Here is a 19,172-nt window from a genome sequence, read left to right on the forward strand (position 1 = left end):
ATAATATTTGAAGTTCTTGTATATTAATTTTAATTTTTAAAATAATAATAATAAATAAATTCACGAACCCCCTTAAATCTAACCAGATTCCTTAGGAGTCTGCTGAGCCCAAGTTAAGAACACCTGTATAAGTTTCATCCTATTTTTCCAATCTATCAATCCAGATATTTATGAATCTTGATTCTATTCTCCAGCATAAAAGTTATCTCCTTCATCTTTGTGTTGCTTAAAAGTTTTAAACAAGTGTAGTTTCCATCTATGTCACTGATAAATAGATTTTTCTTTAGGATGACAAGGACTTTCTGTATTTAAGATTCATAAGCATTTACCACTTCTTTCTTCAATCAATATGCAGTTGCATAACCATTCAAACAAGCACAATTGAACAGAATATTATAATTCAACATCTAAATTATAGATTTCTATACAGATCTTATATTTCACTAATGATTTCTATATATATTGTATATTATATGTATATATATACATATATATACACAGTACATAATTTATATATAGCTCACCTCAAAATATAGTAATCTGTGAAATGACTAGAATGCTATTATTGTGCATTATGTTAAAATTTCCTCAGAAAACCTGGAACCAAGTGCTGGGAAACAGGGAAAGGAACTGATGATATTTTAAAACATTTATTAGCAAATTGTTTGTTTCTTTATGTTAGGGAAGGCTCATAATTCTTAAAAATTAGAAAAACAAACTAAAATTATAAACAAAAATAATTAAACCAAGATTACAGACATAATTTTGTAGCAATTTAAAAACAGAAAATCATATATGCCTAGTCATTTGAGTACTATAACTCTATCTGTTATTCTACTTACTGTCTGAAGAAAAGCAGGAAATGCTTTCACAGGAACACTCTTCTGGAAGGATCTGGCCTGAAAAGTATAGGCAGAGGAAATAGACTTGATACAGAAATTCTCTTCAAAATAAATATTAACTCTTAAAGTGAATAAAAAAACCCAAATCTACCAGAAAAAGTCACAAAATTATAGAATTTCAAATATAGGAGAGTAGTAAATAAGTCCTCTAGTTCAAAGTGTAAATAATCCAGAATCCCCTCTAGAACATCTCTGACCAAAATTAAGTGGTAACACAGCCTTTGTTTCTAAAGCCCTGGAGTTGGGAAAGCCACTGCCATTCAAAGGTTACTCACTCCACTTTTGGACAACCACAGTTGTTAAGAAGTGTCTTTTTATCCTGACATACTTTGTAACTTCCATCCAGTTCTTAGCTAAATACTGTGGGAAAAAGGAAGGGAGGGAGGGAGGATGGGAGGGAGAGAAGGAGGGAGGGAGGGAAGGAGGGAGGGAGGGAGGGAGGGAGAGACAGAGGGAGGGAGGGAGGGAGGGAGGGAGGAAGGAAGGAAGGAAGGAAGGAAGGAAGGAAGGGAGGGAGGGAGGGAGGGAGGGAGGGAGGGAGGGAGGGAGGGAGGGAGGGAGGGAGGGAGGGAGGGAGGGAGGGAGGGAAGGAAGGAAGGAAGGAAGGAAGGAAGGAAGGAAGGAAGGAAGGAAGGAAGGAAGGAAGGAAGGAAGGAAGGAAGGAAGGAAGGAAGGAAGGAAGGAAGGAAGGAAGGAAGGAAGGAAGGAAGGAAGGAAGGAAGGAAGGAAGGAAGGGAGGAAGGGAGGAAGGGAGGAAGGGAGGAAGGAAGGGAGGGAGGAAGGAAGGAAGGAAGGAAGGAAGGAAGGAAGGAAGGAAGGAAGGAAGGAAGGAAGGAAGGAAGGAAGGAAGGAAGGAAGGAAGGAAGGAAGGAAGGAAGGAAGGAAGGAAGGAAGGAAGGAAGGAAGGAAGGAAGGAAGGAAGGAAAGAAGGGAGGGAGGGAGGGAGGGAGGGAGGGAGGGAGGAAGGGAGGAAGGGAGGAAGGGAGGAAGGGAGGAAGGGAGGAAGGGAGGGAGGGAGGGAGGGAGGGAGGGAGGGAGGGAGGAAGGAAGGGAGGGAGGAAGGAAGGAAGGAAGGAAGGGAGGAAGGAAGGAAGGGAGGGAGGGAGGGAGGGAGGGAGGGAGGGAGGGAGGGAGGAAGGAAGGAAGGGAGGAAGGAAGGAAGGAAGGAAGGAAGGAAGGAAGGAAGGAAGGAAGGAAGGAAGGAAGGGAGGAAGGGAGGAAGGGAGGAAGGGAGGAAGGGAGGAAGGGAGGGATGAAGCTAAATGTTTTGGTTTAAGTAGATCAATGAATACTTTAGAGTTATGAATTACCATAGCTACAAAAATCCAGAAACAAGAGGTTAAGATTTTAAGGAACTCCTTTTTGTTTTACAGATTAACTTTGCATTTCTTATTATTTGTCTCTTTGGGGCATGTAACTTCTCTCTGGGTAGGCCTCAGTTTCTTCATCTTTTAGATAAAAGGCTGAGATCACTACAAAAGCCCCTCACAACTTCAGTGTCATATATCTTAATTATAAAACATATGAAAAATGAATACAAATAAGAATGTCATGAGACATTTAATGAAATAATCACTTCTACATGAGGAAAATCAAGGCTTCATAAAGAAAGTAGTGTCTGAGTTGGGCCTTTGGGAGTGTGAATTTTGGAATGGCTCTAAACCCTGGGAGACTACATCTCCTAGGAATCTCTATCTCAACTTCCTCAGACACATCCCACTTCTTTTGTGGGAAGTGTCTGAGAAAGTATAAAAGAAGAGAGAAGCGTGAGTTTTGACACCTTTTGCCCCCAAGAGCTTTGGTCCCTGCATAGCTGCTGGAGAGCAAACTTTCTCTAGCTTTCCCAAACCTTTCTTTTCCTAGTCCAAATAAGCCTATCTAACTATCCCTGGAGTCTGGCTTGAATTAATTTAATTCCCTAGCCTAGTTATAGTTAAAAAGAAAGAATGATTTAAAGTGTTTAATACAAGCAGAAATCAATGGTCAGGTCAAAGGTTTTGTTGATTAATGTCCTGTATCTCATGCAACATCATTTCATGCTTCTATCTCCTTGAGGATAGGAGCTTTTATTTTTGTCTTTCTTTATATATATGTAATAAATGCTTCTTGACTTGGAAAAAAAAAGAAAAAGGAAAAAGCGGTCAATTTCCCTACCATGGGGAGGGAGAGGGGGGTGGCCCCCAGCTACCTTCCTTCCTTTTTTCCCTACCTTTTCCCTCCTTTTCCCCAATTCACAGAAGTAAGTAAAGTATTTTAACATAAGAAGTTTCCATTCCACACAAGTGGCAGATGGCATCAGCAAAGACATGTAGGCAGAGTAAGAGTGGCAAAGCGGAGTGACAGCTCATTGTGAAGTCTGGTCAGGATACATAAAGGCGAAAGACCATGAGGCATAACAGAAAGACTGCTCAACTTGGATTCAGAAGATCTGTGTTCAAATCTTACCTCAGACTAGCTGTATGACCCCAAACAAATCAATTTATCTCACTGAACCACTGCTTCCTAAGTTTATAAATGAGGAAGTGAGATAACACATGCAAAGTATCTTGCAAATCTCAAGTGCTGTCACCTATTTGGGTATAAAATTAAGCTGGAAAGTTAACTGGAAATTTCAAAAGATTTAAGATGAAGCAGATCTTTGGCCTCTTGGTAGAGAAATGATAAGCCAGATGTGTAAAATGAGACATACCACTTCTAGCCTGGTCAATATATTGATTTTGCTTAACAAGGGAACAAAGTATGTCTTCTGAAAGTTTTTTTTGTGGAGCATACAGGTGTGTGTGCATAGCCAAAAAAAAAAACTTTCACAAAAGAAAACGAAAAAGTTCAGAAAAGGGACACAAATTAGGGAATTTTGTTATAACTTTAAACTTAACATATCTATTTTTTAAATGTATATCAGTTGTTCAAAGTTTCACATATAATCTCATTTTTTGTTCTTTGCATACTGGAATATTTGTTTTTGTTCATTAAGTTCAAAAGAAAAAAATAACACTGATTTGAAATCGATTATGGAGAACTTTGTCAGGTAACGGGATGTGTGTTTTTATCTTTGTGACAAGAGAATGTCACTGAAGTTTTTTGAGCAGAGTGGTAGCATAATCAGACTTGGACCATTCTGGAGGGCAATTTGGAACTATGCCCAAAGGGCGACAAAAGAATATCTACCCTTTGACCCAGCCATAGCACTGCTGGGTCTGTACCCCAAAGAGATAATGGACACAAAGACTTGTACAAAAATATTCATAGCTGCACTCTTTGTGGTGGCCCAAAACTGGAAAACGAGGGGATGCCCATCAATTGGGGAATGGCTGAACAAACTGTGGTATATGTTGGTGATGGAATACTATTGTGCTCAAAGGAATAATAAAGTGGAGAAGTTCCATGGAGACTGGAACAACCTCCAGGAAGTGATGCAGAGCGAGAGGAGCAGAACCAGGAGAACATTGTACACAGAGACTAATACACTGTGGTATAATCGAACGTAATGGACTTCTCCATTAGGGGCGGTGTAATGTCCCTGAACAACTTTCAGGGATCCAGGAGAAAAAAAAACACCATTCATAAGCAAAGGATAAACTATGGGAGTGGAAACACCGAGAAAAAGCAACTGCCTGAATACAGAGGTTGAGGGGACATGACAGAGGATAGACTTTAAATGAACACTCTAATGCAAATACTATCAACAAAGCAACGGGTTCAAATCAAGAAAACATCTAATGCCCAGTGGACTTACGCGTCGGCTATGGGGGGTGGGGGGGAGGAAAAGAAAATGATCTATGTCTTTAACGAATAATGCTTGGAAATGATCAAATAAAATATATTTTAAAAAATTTAAAAAAAAAAATAATCAGACTTGGGTACAAACATTACTTTGTGGCAAAAGAAATGCAAACTATTCTCCATCATGTTTTTAAAAAAAACAACACTCCAAATCAGTAAGAAAAGAAATGCAAATTAAAACCACTAAGGTTTCATACTTCACATTCAGCAAATTGGCAAAGATAATAAAAGAAGTAGTCAGTATGAGAGTAGCTGTTGTTGTGCATCCTTTATTTCTGAAGAGGATCTGTGGCATGTCTTGTCTTTCAACTTCAATTGGATTTAAATGAAACAGAGTTTCACAAAGTTGTCAGCATCAAGAGTGAGGCTTTTCCAGAGTCATCCAAGCGAATGACTTTAGTATCTTTAATGTCAAACCAAGATCTAGGCATTCCACATTGCCTAACTAAGCTCTGCCTTCATGGCTATTGGAACAAACTGTTCTCATCTACACATTCTACTGGGGAAAGACTTCATATACACATGCTTGGGGTACACAGACATCCTCCTTAATCACCAATGGTTTTGAAGCCTGTCAGTTTCCCTCAATTTGGTCTGCCAAGTCAGTTTTACTGGGTGTGACCTCTGTGCATGCTACAGCTTCTTGGAGACACAGGTGAGAGCTGGGTGCCAGGTGGACAGCAAAGGTGGATGAGCGTCCTGAAAAGGGCTTGGCAAGCCCTCGCTCTCACACCAGAGATGCTAGTCCTCTCAGAATATCTCATACCATATAAAGAGATAAGTAGATATAGGTATCTAGCTTGAGATCTAGTTCGAGAAATGTCTAGCTAGATAGCTATATGAAGGGCACACTAATACACTGATAGTAGCCCTGTGATATTGCCCAACTGTTCTGGAAAACATTTTGGAATCTTGCTAAAAAAAGTCACTATTCAAACCATTTCACCAAATGATCCTACTGCTGGGTATATACACCAAAGGGGTCAAGAACAGAAAATTACCAAATGCAGAAAAATATATATAGTGATATTTTTCTGAGGTAGCAAAAAAACTAAAACAAAGTGGGGGTCCACTGATTAGAGAACAAATTATGGCATATGAATGTAATTAAATATCATAGAAAATGACAGCCCTGAGGAATTCTAAGAAACATGAGGAGACATAAAATGACGAAGAGTGATCTCAGGAGAATATACCCAATGTCTAAAAATCTTCTCTGGAAAAACAGAAGAGTTGCTTAAGGGGAAGCTATAGAATCAAACAAAAGTTTGTTTATTTTCAAGACAAGGAAAAAATTTCTGCTTATATCAGAGTAGAAAAAACAAGTCAGTGGAGAAGGTAATATTTAGTGAACTTGTTATTTAGGAATACTACTAATAGAGCAAGGTTGTGAAGTACTCAGAAGGGATGGAATTGAGAGCACAAGTATAATGAGCCTTCAAGAGAATACAATAAAGATAACTCTTCCCTGAAATAGAATAAATAAAAGGATGAACAAGCAGATACTTTAAGGAAAAGGGGAAAATAGAGAGAATTAATGCTAGCTCTGTGAAGCCATCTCTTGAGAGTAAGGGGAAAGAACTAGGATCTTGGAAAGAATGAAGTTTCCAAAGGAAGCTTACAGGAAGGGTCATTCAATATGAGATGAATCTAAAGAATTCCTAGCAAGACACAACAAAATGACATTCTAGAAAAGAGTATCTTTAGGGATTAAAATGCACTACATTCATTAATTTTTAAAAAACAAACTTACATGTATTAAATGAAGATGTCCCTGGCTGGCAATGTCATAAATTACATCCCTCACATTTTTATCTTGATTCTTGCGTAAAAAATCTTCTTGTGAAACACCATGCTAGAAGAGAAAACTCAAATTAAAGTGTTCTTAATACACTTAAACTTAATTTACTAGCATAAAATAAGCCCCTAGGACAAGTGATAATTATTCATCATTCATTAATGATTTTCACTGGTTCAGAGTGAAATCACTAAACAAGATAACTAAACTAACAACAAAGGCTTAAAACAAAGACCTCAGCAATTTCTTCCCAAATACTTGAAGCTTAAAAAATTTCTTACAAAGTAAAATGCTCTTGTTAAATTTAAACATATTTTTCCTTCTTAGCTTGTGAGCAACCTTCAGGAAAAGGTGACCCACTACCAAGGGAGAGGAGACAAGACACACGGAAATAAGACCTTTGAACTGTCCTTCCTTATGCCACCTCTGTCACCAACAACAAATACCTAATAGAATAAAATTATTTTGTGAGATGTGGAAAATATCACTCTTTTTGCTTGTTTGTTTTCAGGACAAACAGTTTGTCTATGTTGAACACAGAACTAAAGAAAACTAAGGATACATTCATATTTGGAATTCCTATTGTGCTCAGAAGAGAAAACATTAATTTTTCAGTGTGCAATTTATTGTTAACTTCCCTTTTGGATTTTCTTACCAGCATGCAAATATCCATGGGGAGAAATACTTTTCGTCTACTACTATGATAGGGAGTTGCTCTCAAGCAGGTAATGATGCCTTGTGCTTTCCCAATATGACTTGCAGCATGGTCTGCATGGACGTTCCTTACACCTATTTTTTTTTAAATTGGGAACAAAGTTGATTAGCTTTATTTACATGTCATAAGTTTACAGGTGATATATGTATTTTGTGTCTGAGGAAAAAAAAACTGAATAGACTCAAAACATAATAACACAGGGGTGGGTAGGTAGCTTACTGGGTAGAGAGTCAGTCCTGGAGATTGGAGGTTCTGGATTTAAATCTGGCCTCAGACACTTCCTACCTATGTGACCCTGAGCAAGTTACACCCCCACCGTCCAGCCCTTTCCACTCTTCTGCCTTATACTCAAAACATAGTACTGATTCTAAATGGAAGGAAAGTTTGTTTGTTTTTTTAAGCATATAAGAGTTAGAGAAAACAACCATTTTACCACAAAATGGGTTTCAAAATTGAAATAACAATCAGAAGTTTTCTCAAATTATATTGCACCAAGACATATCTAGGATTTAATAATTTATTAAGAAAAAATTTTATACCAATCTTTCTAGTCTCTTTTTAGTTTAATTTCACATGATCTCATCTTTTAAAACCCTTACCTTTCAACTTAAAATCAATACTGTGTATTGGTTCCAAGGCAGAAGAGTAGTAAGGGCTAAGCAATGGGGGTTAAGTGACTTGCCCAGGGTTACACAGTTAAGAAATGTCTGAGGCCAGATTTGAATCAAGGACTTTCTGTCTCTGGGCCTGGCTCTCAGTCCACTGAGCCACCCAGCTGTCCCCATCTCATTTATTCTAAGGAATATGCTTTGCAAATGAACAATTGTTTATTCTTTTTCATCATTATAATAATTGTCTCTGCATGTGTTTTTAAGAGAAAATAGAATAAGAATTTTTATTACCTAGTTAGAGTGCCATAATGACATAATTCTCTTTAAAAAATAGCCATAATACATTATCCTTGGCTAAAAGAACTTGGGAATTATACTAAGAATTAGTTCATCTAGAACATAAAATACAGGAAGTAAAATCCTACCTAAATTAGCAAAAAATAAAAATAAAATAGAAATATTTTAAGAAATACTCTTCTGTTACTCATCAGTACATATAAAAATATTATTAACAAGGCACAAAGAAGGGTTAACCAAATTATGGGCCTTTGAAAAATCATAAAAAAACTTTAGTATTAAGTCGACATATAACATATTTCAGTAAATAGACTCAGGATGACATGGATTCAAGTCCTTTCTCTGATAGGTATAGATTTAACTTCTCAGTGTTCAAGGAAACTATGACTGTAAATTAGTAATGAATGACAGAAAAATCAGAGGCATTTCCTCCCCCTCAAAAAAAATTACTTACTACTTTGAGGTACCACCTCACACCTAGCAGATTGGTCAATATGGCAGCAAAGTAAAATAATAAATATTGGAGGGGATGTGGCAAAATTGGGGCGCTAATGCACTGCTGGTAGAGTTGTGAATTGGTCCAACCATTCTGGAAGGCAATTTGGAATTATGCCCAAAGGACTATAAATGACTGCCTGCCCTTTGATTCAGCCATACTACTGCTGGATTTGTACCCCAAAGAGATAATAAGCAAAAATACTTGTATAAAAGTATTCATAGCTACACTTTTTTTAGTGGCAAAAAAATGGAAATGGGGGGGGGTGTCCCTCAATTGGGGAATGCCTGAACAAACTGTGATATCTGATGGTGATGGAATATATTGTGCTCAAAGGAATAACGAACTGGAAGAATTCCAAGTGAACTGGAACGACCTCCAGGAATTGATGCTGAGTGAAAGGAGCAGAACCAAAAGAACCTTATACACATAGACTAGTACATTATGGCACAATTGAATGTAATGGATTTCTCTACTAGCAGCAATGCAATGATCCAGGACAATCAAGAGAGACTTAAGAGAAAGAACGCTATGCACATCCAGAAAAAGAACTGTGGGAGCAGAAACACAGAAGAAAAACATATGATTAATTACATGGTTTGATGGGTATATGATTGGAGTTTTGGCTTTAGAAGATCACAATTACAAATATGAATAATATGGAAATAGGTTTTTAACAAAGATACATGTATAACCCAGTGGAATTCCTTGTCAGGTCCATGAGGGGAGAGTGAAGAGGCGGGGGAAAGAATATGAATCTTGTAACAATGGAAAAATATTCTAAATTAAAAAAAAATTTTTAATAACTTACTAATCATTTATAATGAACAGATTGCTAACTACAAGCATAGAAATGTTGATGCTAAAGTACTTGTAAAAGTGCTTTTAAATTTATTGTCCTTAAACTATGGAAGATTAGTAATCTGTTCAGCAAATGTTTTTCTCAATAGATAATACTAAAGCATATACTTTAGTACTAACCCTACTAAGATAAATTTTCAATTAGCATAAAGCAGGTTGGACTAGAAAGAAATATCAAGTAGAAAGTACACATACCCAATACTTCTAGGGTCAAATAAAGAAGAGAACTTTGCGTGTTTTCAGCATATGCTTCTAGTTCTTGGATGTTTCGATATGCTTTGTCATCCAAATTTTTTTCCTAGAGTCAAATCACAAATATAAACAAAATTTGCTAAACCATCAAATTCTGAGTTGTGAATAGCAAGGAATAAAAATTATATTTAGTATACAACTTGGGAATAAAAAAATGTTTTAAGGTTCCTTCAAGTCAATATTACATATGTCCCAAAATGATACATGCACAATTACTTTAATGTACAAATCCTCATTATACTACAGACTTCATTTCTATATCTTTCTAAAAATCAAAAGATGAAGGAAAGTACACATTTTAGGGAGCTTTTTTGAAGGGAGAAGGAAGAGAAATGGAAAACCATAAATATTTGAAGAGGAAAGACAAGAGTTCTAAAGATGGTACAAAAAAATTAAATGGTTATACTTAAAACATTATCATGTTAAGACAGCCGCATGTCTCAGTGGATAGAGAGCAAGGACTAGAGACAGGAGGCCTTCAAACCTGGCCTCAGACACCTCCTAACTGCGTGACCATGGGCAAGTCACTTAGGTCCAATTGCTTATGTCCTATTGCTCTTCTGCCTTGGAACTAATATTTAGTATCAACTCTAAAACAGAAGATAAGAGTTTAAAAAAAGTATCACTTTTAAAAAACACCACATTTAGAAAACAGAAAACTATAGCTACTGGCAGCTTATAGTAGCTGCAACTATATAGAAAATAAAATTAGTTCAACTAATATAAATAAGAGAAAAATGGGCCTTGTTAATCTGTATCAGTCAAGTTCTTGGATAGGCAGGAGAACAATATATACTATCACAACAGTATAAAGAAAACCTGAAATATCTAAAAACTCCAATCAATGCAATGAAGAACCAGAATTCTAGAGGAGGGATGATAAAAATGCTAATCTAATCTCCTTTTCAAAAAGTGACAGACTCAAGGTACAGAACGAAACATATTTTTTGGACATGAACTATGTAGAAATTTGTTTTGTTTTGACTATTCTTATGACTAATTACAATGGTTTTTATTTTGTTTTGTTTTATATAGGGATAGATGGGTGGGAGGAGAGAGGAGAAGAGAGGAAAAGTGAGAGGAAAAGGGGGGTAAAGGGAGGGGAAGAAAGAAAAAGAGAGGGGGAGGAAAGGGGACAGCATTTAAAACTTTTTAATGTAAAGAAGAGAAACAACACAGCTTTGAACATTACATAGTGATTTTATTATGTGCTTAAATAAAAAAGAAGCTTTAAATAACGGAGCTGCAGTTTAATAAAGAATCTTTTTTGGTTCTAATTTATATGGAATTATAAGGGATTTGTTCACAACCTTTTTTTTTTTAAACTTTACCTTCTGTCTTGGAATTAATACTGTGTATTGGTTCCAAGGCAGAAGAGTGGTAAGGGTTAGGCAATGGATGTTAAGTGACTTGCCCAGGGTCAAACAACTGGGAAGTGTCTGAGGCCAGATTTGAACCTAGGACCTCCTGTCTCTAGGCCTGGCTCTCAATCACTAAGTTACCCAGCTGCCCCTGTTCACAGCTTTAAAACATTTTTAAGTTATTTGATTAGTATATGGCACTAATGAAACCAAGTTTGCAGACCTAATCCCAGAGAACATCAGCTATCTTAACACAGAAAAAACTTCTAAATTCTATCAATCATTTCACAAAATACAAAACACACAAGGAAAAACTAGGCAAAAACAAATGGGAGATTCTGCACAATTCATTACTACTTGGGGGAAAAAACTGTAAGTTCATGGCTGACTAAGGATTGTATCTTCTTGGGCTGTTTTTTTAAGAAAAGACTACATTCCCTCTGTAGACATTTAATAATCAGTCAAACAGATCTACTTTGAAACTATCACTACTTTTAACTGTGACCCTGAGTGATTATTTAATTGTACTTTACTTCAGTTTTTCCTATTTATTATTAAAAAAATATCTGACTAATTACCAATTTCATATGGAAATTCAAGAAATAAAAAAGAGAGATGTAATATATGCCCTACGCTTCTCAGCAGAAAGATATATAATAAAGGTATCATATGTAATTATTAGAACATTAAAATGAGTGAAAAGAAAATTACAATTATTCCAAGAATTATATTCTTGCTTCCACAATTTATCAACCAAAATTATCTTTTTTCAACATAAAAGTTATTTCCCAAATTAGCTACATTAACTTTAAGAAAACTGGATTCACAAAAACTTAGAACTCCAAAACTGAGATTCAACAAACTTTTAATTCAACAAAAATTTACTAAGCAACAACTACATACTGGCCACTGGAAAAACAATGGCAAAAAACAAAGATAGCCCCTGACCTCAAGAAACTGTGCCTTCATTTAAACTGAAGATTGCCTTTAAATTTCATTCCCAGAGCATTTTAAATAATTAAATACTATTTTAAAATTATGATATATCAAAATTTACATTTACATTCAATTTTTCAGATATATAGCTATTAAATAAAGATAAATATATTAAAAGTCACACATTTAGGAATCATTTCCTGATAGCCTTTTATTAATCTGGTATAAAGTTCAATAACAAACAATTGCTTTGTCAACAGCCTGAAAATCTTGGGAAGGAGGGAAAAGTTCAAGATATGGGGATGTCATATAAAGTAAGATTCATTTGTAGGGCACATATCTGTAAGCAAATTTTTATCATTTCTAATCAGATTTGTTTTCATTCTTTAAGTGTCCAGATCTGCAATGTTTAGGCATACTGAGTAATAATAACACCTTTAGCAAAAATTATTAACCCTTCTTTATCCTTCAAATTGTATTGATTTGTTAGGAACAAGCATCAAACACGAAACCTACAGATCAGACAAAATCTTTTTAATCTTTCTTTTAAACCTGGAAGAATGGATCTATCAATGGAGAAAAAAAAAACTTAATTGAAGAGCCAAATTTCAATTCAATACATACTCATTAAAAAAATGATTTCATGCAAATACTTATATTAAGTAGTAGGACTATAAAGTCATTAATGAAAAAGACCCTGTACTCAAAAAAACCATTCATCTAAGAGATAAAATCTGTAAAGAAGTAAGCATGATCTGAACATGGAAGGCAAGAATAAACAACTAGTTTTGTAAGGAAAGGCTTCCCATAGGAGCTGGCGCATGACCTAAGCCTTAGAGAAAACTAAAGCTACAAAGAGACAGAGATGATGAAGAATGGCATTCCAGGGATGAAAGACAGAAGATGGAATGTTATAAAAATGAGAAATGCCAACTTCAGAAAAAAGCAAGTAATCCAGGCTAGTTGGGACCCAGTGTAGAAAGGAGAATAATGTGAAGTAAGACTAGACAGATATGTTGAGCTACTATAGATACATTTATCTTGTATGTCATATGTCCTGTATGTTAAAGTAAATAAATCTGCCATATTGAAACCTCTTACTTGTGCTACATATTTGTGAAAGAATTTTTTTTAGGTAAATTCAATGTATTTTAATTTTTATAGCACTAGGAAATTGATGAAAAAACCCAAACAATAATGAATCAGAAAATTTAGATGTTTTTGTCTAAACTACAAAGCAATTTGATATCCGAGTGGGGACCTAATTCCACTGACTCAGTAGGGATGGGACTCCACCAATTATGACTATAAAACTGTTGCATCTGTGCTACTCCTGTATTACTGGAAGAGAATTCACTCATGGAGGCTGGAATATAATCATGTGTATTAAAATGATGAGAATGTTGAGGATGATACTTCTCTTAAAGTTCATATAGACCGAACTCTTCTCAAAAACTCAATTCCATAGATTTTGATAGTTTATTTTTTCTCCATGAGATTTCTTTAACAGAAGCATTACCTTTACAATTAAGAATTACAACTGTGGAATTTTCAACTTACTCTTTCATCAATTATTTTCACAAGCCATCTTTTAGTTAGATTATGCCTCTTGACTGCCTAAAAAAGAGAATTATTTTTTAAAATACTGACAAATAAAAACTTATGAAAATATGAATAAAAAACAACAAAAACATTGGTTAAGGGATAAATATTTACAATGGTACACTGTATTAAAAAAACAGAGGTGATAGACAAGACAACAGGGAAGAAGAAAATATTCATGGAAGATATTTCAAATCATTTCCAACTAAAGAATTCTCCTAATTTTTCCCACTAACTGGACTACTTCCCTGAGCTATTTAGTAATTTAAGTGGTTCTACTACTATTAAAATTCCCCCCTAAAAAAGCTTTTCATTTACCTGATGCACCCTGGCTTCTCTGTAGCTGGTATTTTAAGGCTATCCTGTTATTAAGTACTTCACTCCTAAAACATACAGATGGTCTCTTTGAAGAAAAAATTATTTCCTTAAAAATGAAAATAGCATATCCTAAAGAACCAAAGGAAAAGCATGAATTATGTATCATTTCAGTTTACATATACAAAGGATTTATGTTTTTTAAGTATTTTCTAACCAAAAACTATTTTGATAATACTTTTTCAAGTTACCCTCTTCTAAATGTGCTATAGCTTTTCTTTCCAAACCATATCTATATTTACTGTGAAACACTGTGGTCTAAGAGGCTATCATGAAAGTCAATGTCTCACTGATGAATTCTCATAGTGATTAAAAAGCTTATAAAAGGTAATAATAAATGAAGAGTAAAAAATGTTTCCCCTATTTTAAACTCTACAACCAGAATCACAGAAATTGAGAATCTAGTTCAATTCATAATTTTAAATGGATCCCTATTACAAAATACTAAGCAAGTAGTCATCCAGCCTTTATTTGAAGACCTTTAATGGGAGCAGGACCCTAATGTCTCCCGAGGAAGCTAATTCGACTTCTGGATAACTCTGTTCGATTTTTTAAAAAAATAATATCAATCCTCTATTTGACCCTTTCCAACTTCTGGAGACAAGCAGAACAATCATAATCTCTCTTCTATATGGCAGTCTTTTCAAGTAGTTAAAGATAACTATCCCAAACCTTACAGGTTAAACATGTCCCAATTCCTTCAAATGATGTCATAGGACATGAACTCAATCCTTTCCACTCTGATGGTCACTTTCCACCAACTTAGATCACAATATTTAATAGCTTATCTCATCTACTAAACATGTCTTCAATAGTTGTTATGCTACTCTATAGCCAACCTGGTGATGACCCTCTCTGAATTTAGCCAGCCTGGTCTTTAAGCCACAGACAGATTGTCACTAGGCCCCATATTTAAGTCTTTCTGGCATAGTAAAGCCTGCCAGATTAGCTAAGACTCCAAGAACCCCGATATCTCCTCAGTACCATGATGGATTAACAGAGGAAGCATTTGGAATTTATAAGTGATCTGTAATAGAAAAACAAAAGAAAAGAAAAACCCTGCTCTGTGTTGACATTCCTTTTAGTAAGAAATATATAAAAAGCAACAGATTTACGTTCAAGCTACTTTCAGACTGTTATATGGTAGATGATTTTAAGCCCTTTGCCACAGTTAACAGATCTCAAACTAACAACTGCCTAAGAATTTCATTTATAATAAAGGACTATCAAATAACATATATAAGTATCTAATATTTTCTTCCAAGTAACATTAAAAGAAACAAGAACTTTTCTTCACCTTCCATAATTCAATGGCCACTGGCTGATGGGGCGGATTGTCAGAATACATATCTTCCACAGCTTTCCTCCAAAACTGCATTCGCATCTGACCAATTGTTTTCTGAGAGATTGAGTCTTTAACCTATAAAAAGAGTTTAAAATGTGAATAAATGCACTACTTATACATATATTTATGTATGCAGCTATGGAGGTAATCAGATAATGATTCAGGTCAAAATTAGGATTGATTCTTCACATCTGTTTCCTATTTCGCCTCAAATTTGTATTAGTTACATTTTAATCACTATTAGTAATCTAAAGCCTTAGCTTCAGATTACTTTATTTTCTATCAGAAAAAAGTCACTGATGTCTATATTTTATAATTGGGGTTGTGGGGAGGAAATATGTCCAGGTTGCTCTCCCTATATCCTCCAATTTTTCACTATTTCTTTACATCAGTCAATACTCTCAATGTCAGGGATGCTGAGGATAAAATTCACATGAAATTAATAATTCTGGTCAAAATTGCAAGGATACTAGTTAGTGGTATGTTAAAAAATAACCCTGACTACCCATATATATGATTATTAGTACAAAAAATTTTCACAACATGATCTGGAGAATAGCTACAAAACCTACAGGACACAATAAAAATTGGTCTTTAGCTAAATTTATTTGTTCTTTCTTACTCTAACAATTTCTTAGTCCTATTTCCAAGGTGAAAGGAAATGTGGTGCATATAGTGCACAAAGGCCTCACCACATTTCAAAGCAGGTTCAAATTGTACCTAAGACACAGATTGATTGTTTGACGCTGCACAAGTCACTGGACCTCTCAAGGCGTCAGGCAACTCTTCCAGACTATGAAGCACAGAACAGTTGCTGATCTGCATTAACAGAGGAAACTTACTGACCAGAAGTTCCTGACACTGCTAAAATCACAGATCTAGACAAAAAAAAAAAGGAAAGAAATCCCAAGTCATGTGACTGATAAGTACTAAGAAAGCTAGCAGATCCCAGGGAGGCCCTGGAACAGCCACTACAAACCATTTATTTCTAAACTATCTCTATCAACTACTGGTAGCATTATCTTTGCTAAGATTAATGATTAGGCATAAATTAACAGCTAGGTGGTACAGTGTATGGATTGAGGGCCTACTTCTTAGAATTATTATGAGAATCAAATGAGATAATAATTGTAAAGTATTTAGCACAGTGCCTAGCACACAGTAAATATTATATGTGTTAGTACATCTAATAAGTGTTTATTAATAATTTTTGTAATTATAATAATTCAGTGGCATTACATATCATTTGCAAGAGTAAGTAAATAATGATAAAGTGACTGTTTTCATCAATGGACTCATTAGCTCTCTTATTTATCTTTCCTTTACACTTAACCTGAATTAATATCTTTATATGAAATTAAAGTGGGCAGCTGAGTGGCTCAGTGGGTTAAGAGCCAGGCTTAGAGAGGGGAGGTCATAGCTTCAAATCTGGCCTCAGACACTTCCCAGCTGTGTGACCCTGGGCAAGCCACTTAATCCCCATTGCCCAGCCCTTACCATTCTTCTGCCTTGGAGCCAATATGTAGTATTGGCTACAAGATAGAAGGTAAGGGTTAAAAAAAAAATTAAAGCTGTCATATTTCACTTTTATTTCAAATGAGGTTAGGAAATAGATTACTAAGCAATTTCAAAATCAAACTTCAATTGATTTACTATCTCAGCATTTTATATGAAAAGTAAATTGAAGAACTAAAATTATCTAGATAATTCAATTCTCTAAGCTCAGGAAAAATTAAATGTATTAAGTATTTGAGCATCTAATATAACCTCAGACTCAGTACTGTTAAACATCACAGGAATTACAAAAATGCATGCATATCACAAAGTAAATTGAGGCCATTTGGCCTAAAGGAGAGAGTGAGAGACCTGGAATCTGGTAGAGCTAGGTTCATATCCCACTACCTTGGACACTATGTGACGTGACTTTTGGTATTCCCTTAACAACCTTCTCTCTTCTTTCCAGTTCTAGTTCTCTCTTACCTTTCCAGTCTTCTTATATTTTACTCTCTGATGTATATTCTTTGATCTAGGGACACTGCTCTCCTGGCCATTCCATAAACAAGACACTCCATCTCACAGCTATGGCATTTTCTCTGGCTGTCCCCCTTTCGTGGAATGCTCTCCCTCCTCAACTCTGCCTACATAAATTTCCTAGCTTCATTAAAGTCCCAACTAAAATCTTTTCTTTTACTAAAAACCTTCCCCAATGCTCTCTTCATTCTAGTAGTACCTTCCCTCTGTTAATTACTTCCTGTGCTCTGTATATATTTTTTTGCATGTTGTGTACTTCTACTCCTTCAAGGAAGGGATTATCTTTTGCTTTTTTTTTTTGTATCCCCAGCACTTAGCATAATACCTAGAATACAGCAGACACTTAATAAATGTTGACTGATTGACTGACCATGAGTAAGTCACCAAAGCTTTCTAAAGTCTCTGGTAACTCTGAAAAACTTGTAGTTATAGACATGTAACACCAATTAAATGAATGACGCCATGTCTATGAGGCACAGAACAGCCTTAAAGAGTGAAAAAGAAGACTCGACCTACAGTCAGAGGATGAGTCCTGTCTCTGCTACTGATAGGAAGGATTTTGGGAAGAGGGTAATGGACCAGAGTGGAGACACATAAGTTTGGTGGAATGTAGGAAACCAGGAAGTAAAAGGAAGTTCTTGAAATCCTGTGGGAGTATTCTGAAATAACATCTAGTGAAGACTCAAGAGAAAATCACCAGTGACAGTGACCTGAACTTCTGAGTTACCTTGGTAGGCTCTGCCAATACCTATGTGATCAGTCACACCTGGCACCAGTTCCTCACTCAACAATGATTTCTGGCTTTCATTAAAGATTATGATTTGTTATTCACAGCTGCGCTCTTTGTGGTGGCCAAAAACTGGAAAACGAGGGGATGCCCATCAATTGGGGAATGGCTGAGCAAATTGTGGTATATGTTGGTGATGGAATACTATTGTGCTAAAAGGAATAATAAAGTGGAGGAGTTCCATGTGAACTAGAAAGACCTCCAGGAAGTGATGCAGAGCGAGAGGAGCAGAACCAGGAGAACATTGTACACAGAGACTAATACACTGTGGTACAATCAAACGTAATGGACTTCTCCATTAGTGGCGGTGTAATGTCCCTGAACAATTTGCAGGGATCTAGGAGAAAAAAAAAAACACCATTCATGAGCAGAGGATAAACTGTGGGAGTAGAAACACCGAGGAAAAGCAACTGCCTGAATATAGCGGTTGAGGGGACATGACAGAGGAGAGACTCTAAATGAACACTCTAATGCAAATATTATCAACATAGCAATGGGTTCAAATCAAGAAAACATGTAATGCCCAGTGGATTTACACATCGGCTATGGGTGGGTGGGGGGGGAGAGAAAATGATCTATGTCTTTAATGAATAATGCTTGGAAATGATCAAATAAAATATAAAAAAAAAGAAAAGTCAAAAAAAATAAATAAATAAAACCCTTATGCATACCATCAAAAAAAAAAAAGATTATAATTTGTATGGGCTTAGCTTAGATAGCCAGATAGAACTGGGAATAGAGACAGAGAGGGAGTGAGAGTAGCCTCAACTCTGTTGAGGATCAAAGCAATCCTTTACAGGGTCAGTGGTGTAGGAAAAGGTAGAAATTACTAGTGATAGGGAATCTCTAGCCCACATACCTTAGCTTATTCAAATCAATACTTTATAATAAACCTGTTACTGTTTTAAATGGAAGTCAGATTGCATGTTCAAGATTGAAAGAGAGAGAAGCCATCTTTCTTTCTCTGTGTCAGGGAAAGGTTATCAAAGACTGAAATTCAACATAACTACCATCTTAAAA

At 35.7% G+C, this 19,172-nt stretch overlaps 1 protein-coding gene across 5 annotated transcripts in view; it reads right to left on the reverse strand.

Moving 5' to 3' along the window:
- The window catches only part of NDUFAF6 (NADH:ubiquinone oxidoreductase complex assembly factor 6), a 41,243-nt gene that overhangs the window by 5,803 nt on the left and 16,268 nt on the right, over window positions 1–19,172 (reverse strand). For all 5 annotated transcript variants that reach the window (XM_001379550.4, XM_056823301.1, XM_056823303.1 and 2 more), the window contains exons 3-8: window positions 15,287–15,409; window positions 13,573–13,629; window positions 9,659–9,761; window positions 7,139–7,272; window positions 6,439–6,540; window positions 843–899 (exon numbers count right to left, since the gene is read on the reverse strand). In XM_001379550.4, coding sequence (XP_001379587.1) covers window positions 843–899; window positions 6,439–6,540; window positions 7,139–7,272; window positions 9,659–9,761; window positions 13,573–13,629; window positions 15,287–15,409 — 576 coding nt within the window. The remainder of the gene's footprint in view (window positions 1–842; window positions 900–6,438; window positions 6,541–7,138; window positions 7,273–9,658; window positions 9,762–13,572; window positions 13,630–15,286; window positions 15,410–19,172) is intronic.

The sequence above is a fragment of the Monodelphis domestica genome, chromosome 3 (assembly GCF_027887165.1).
Source record: "Monodelphis domestica isolate mMonDom1 chromosome 3, mMonDom1.pri, whole genome shotgun sequence".
NCBI classification, from domain to species: Eukaryota; Metazoa; Chordata; class Mammalia; order Didelphimorphia; family Didelphidae; genus Monodelphis; species Monodelphis domestica.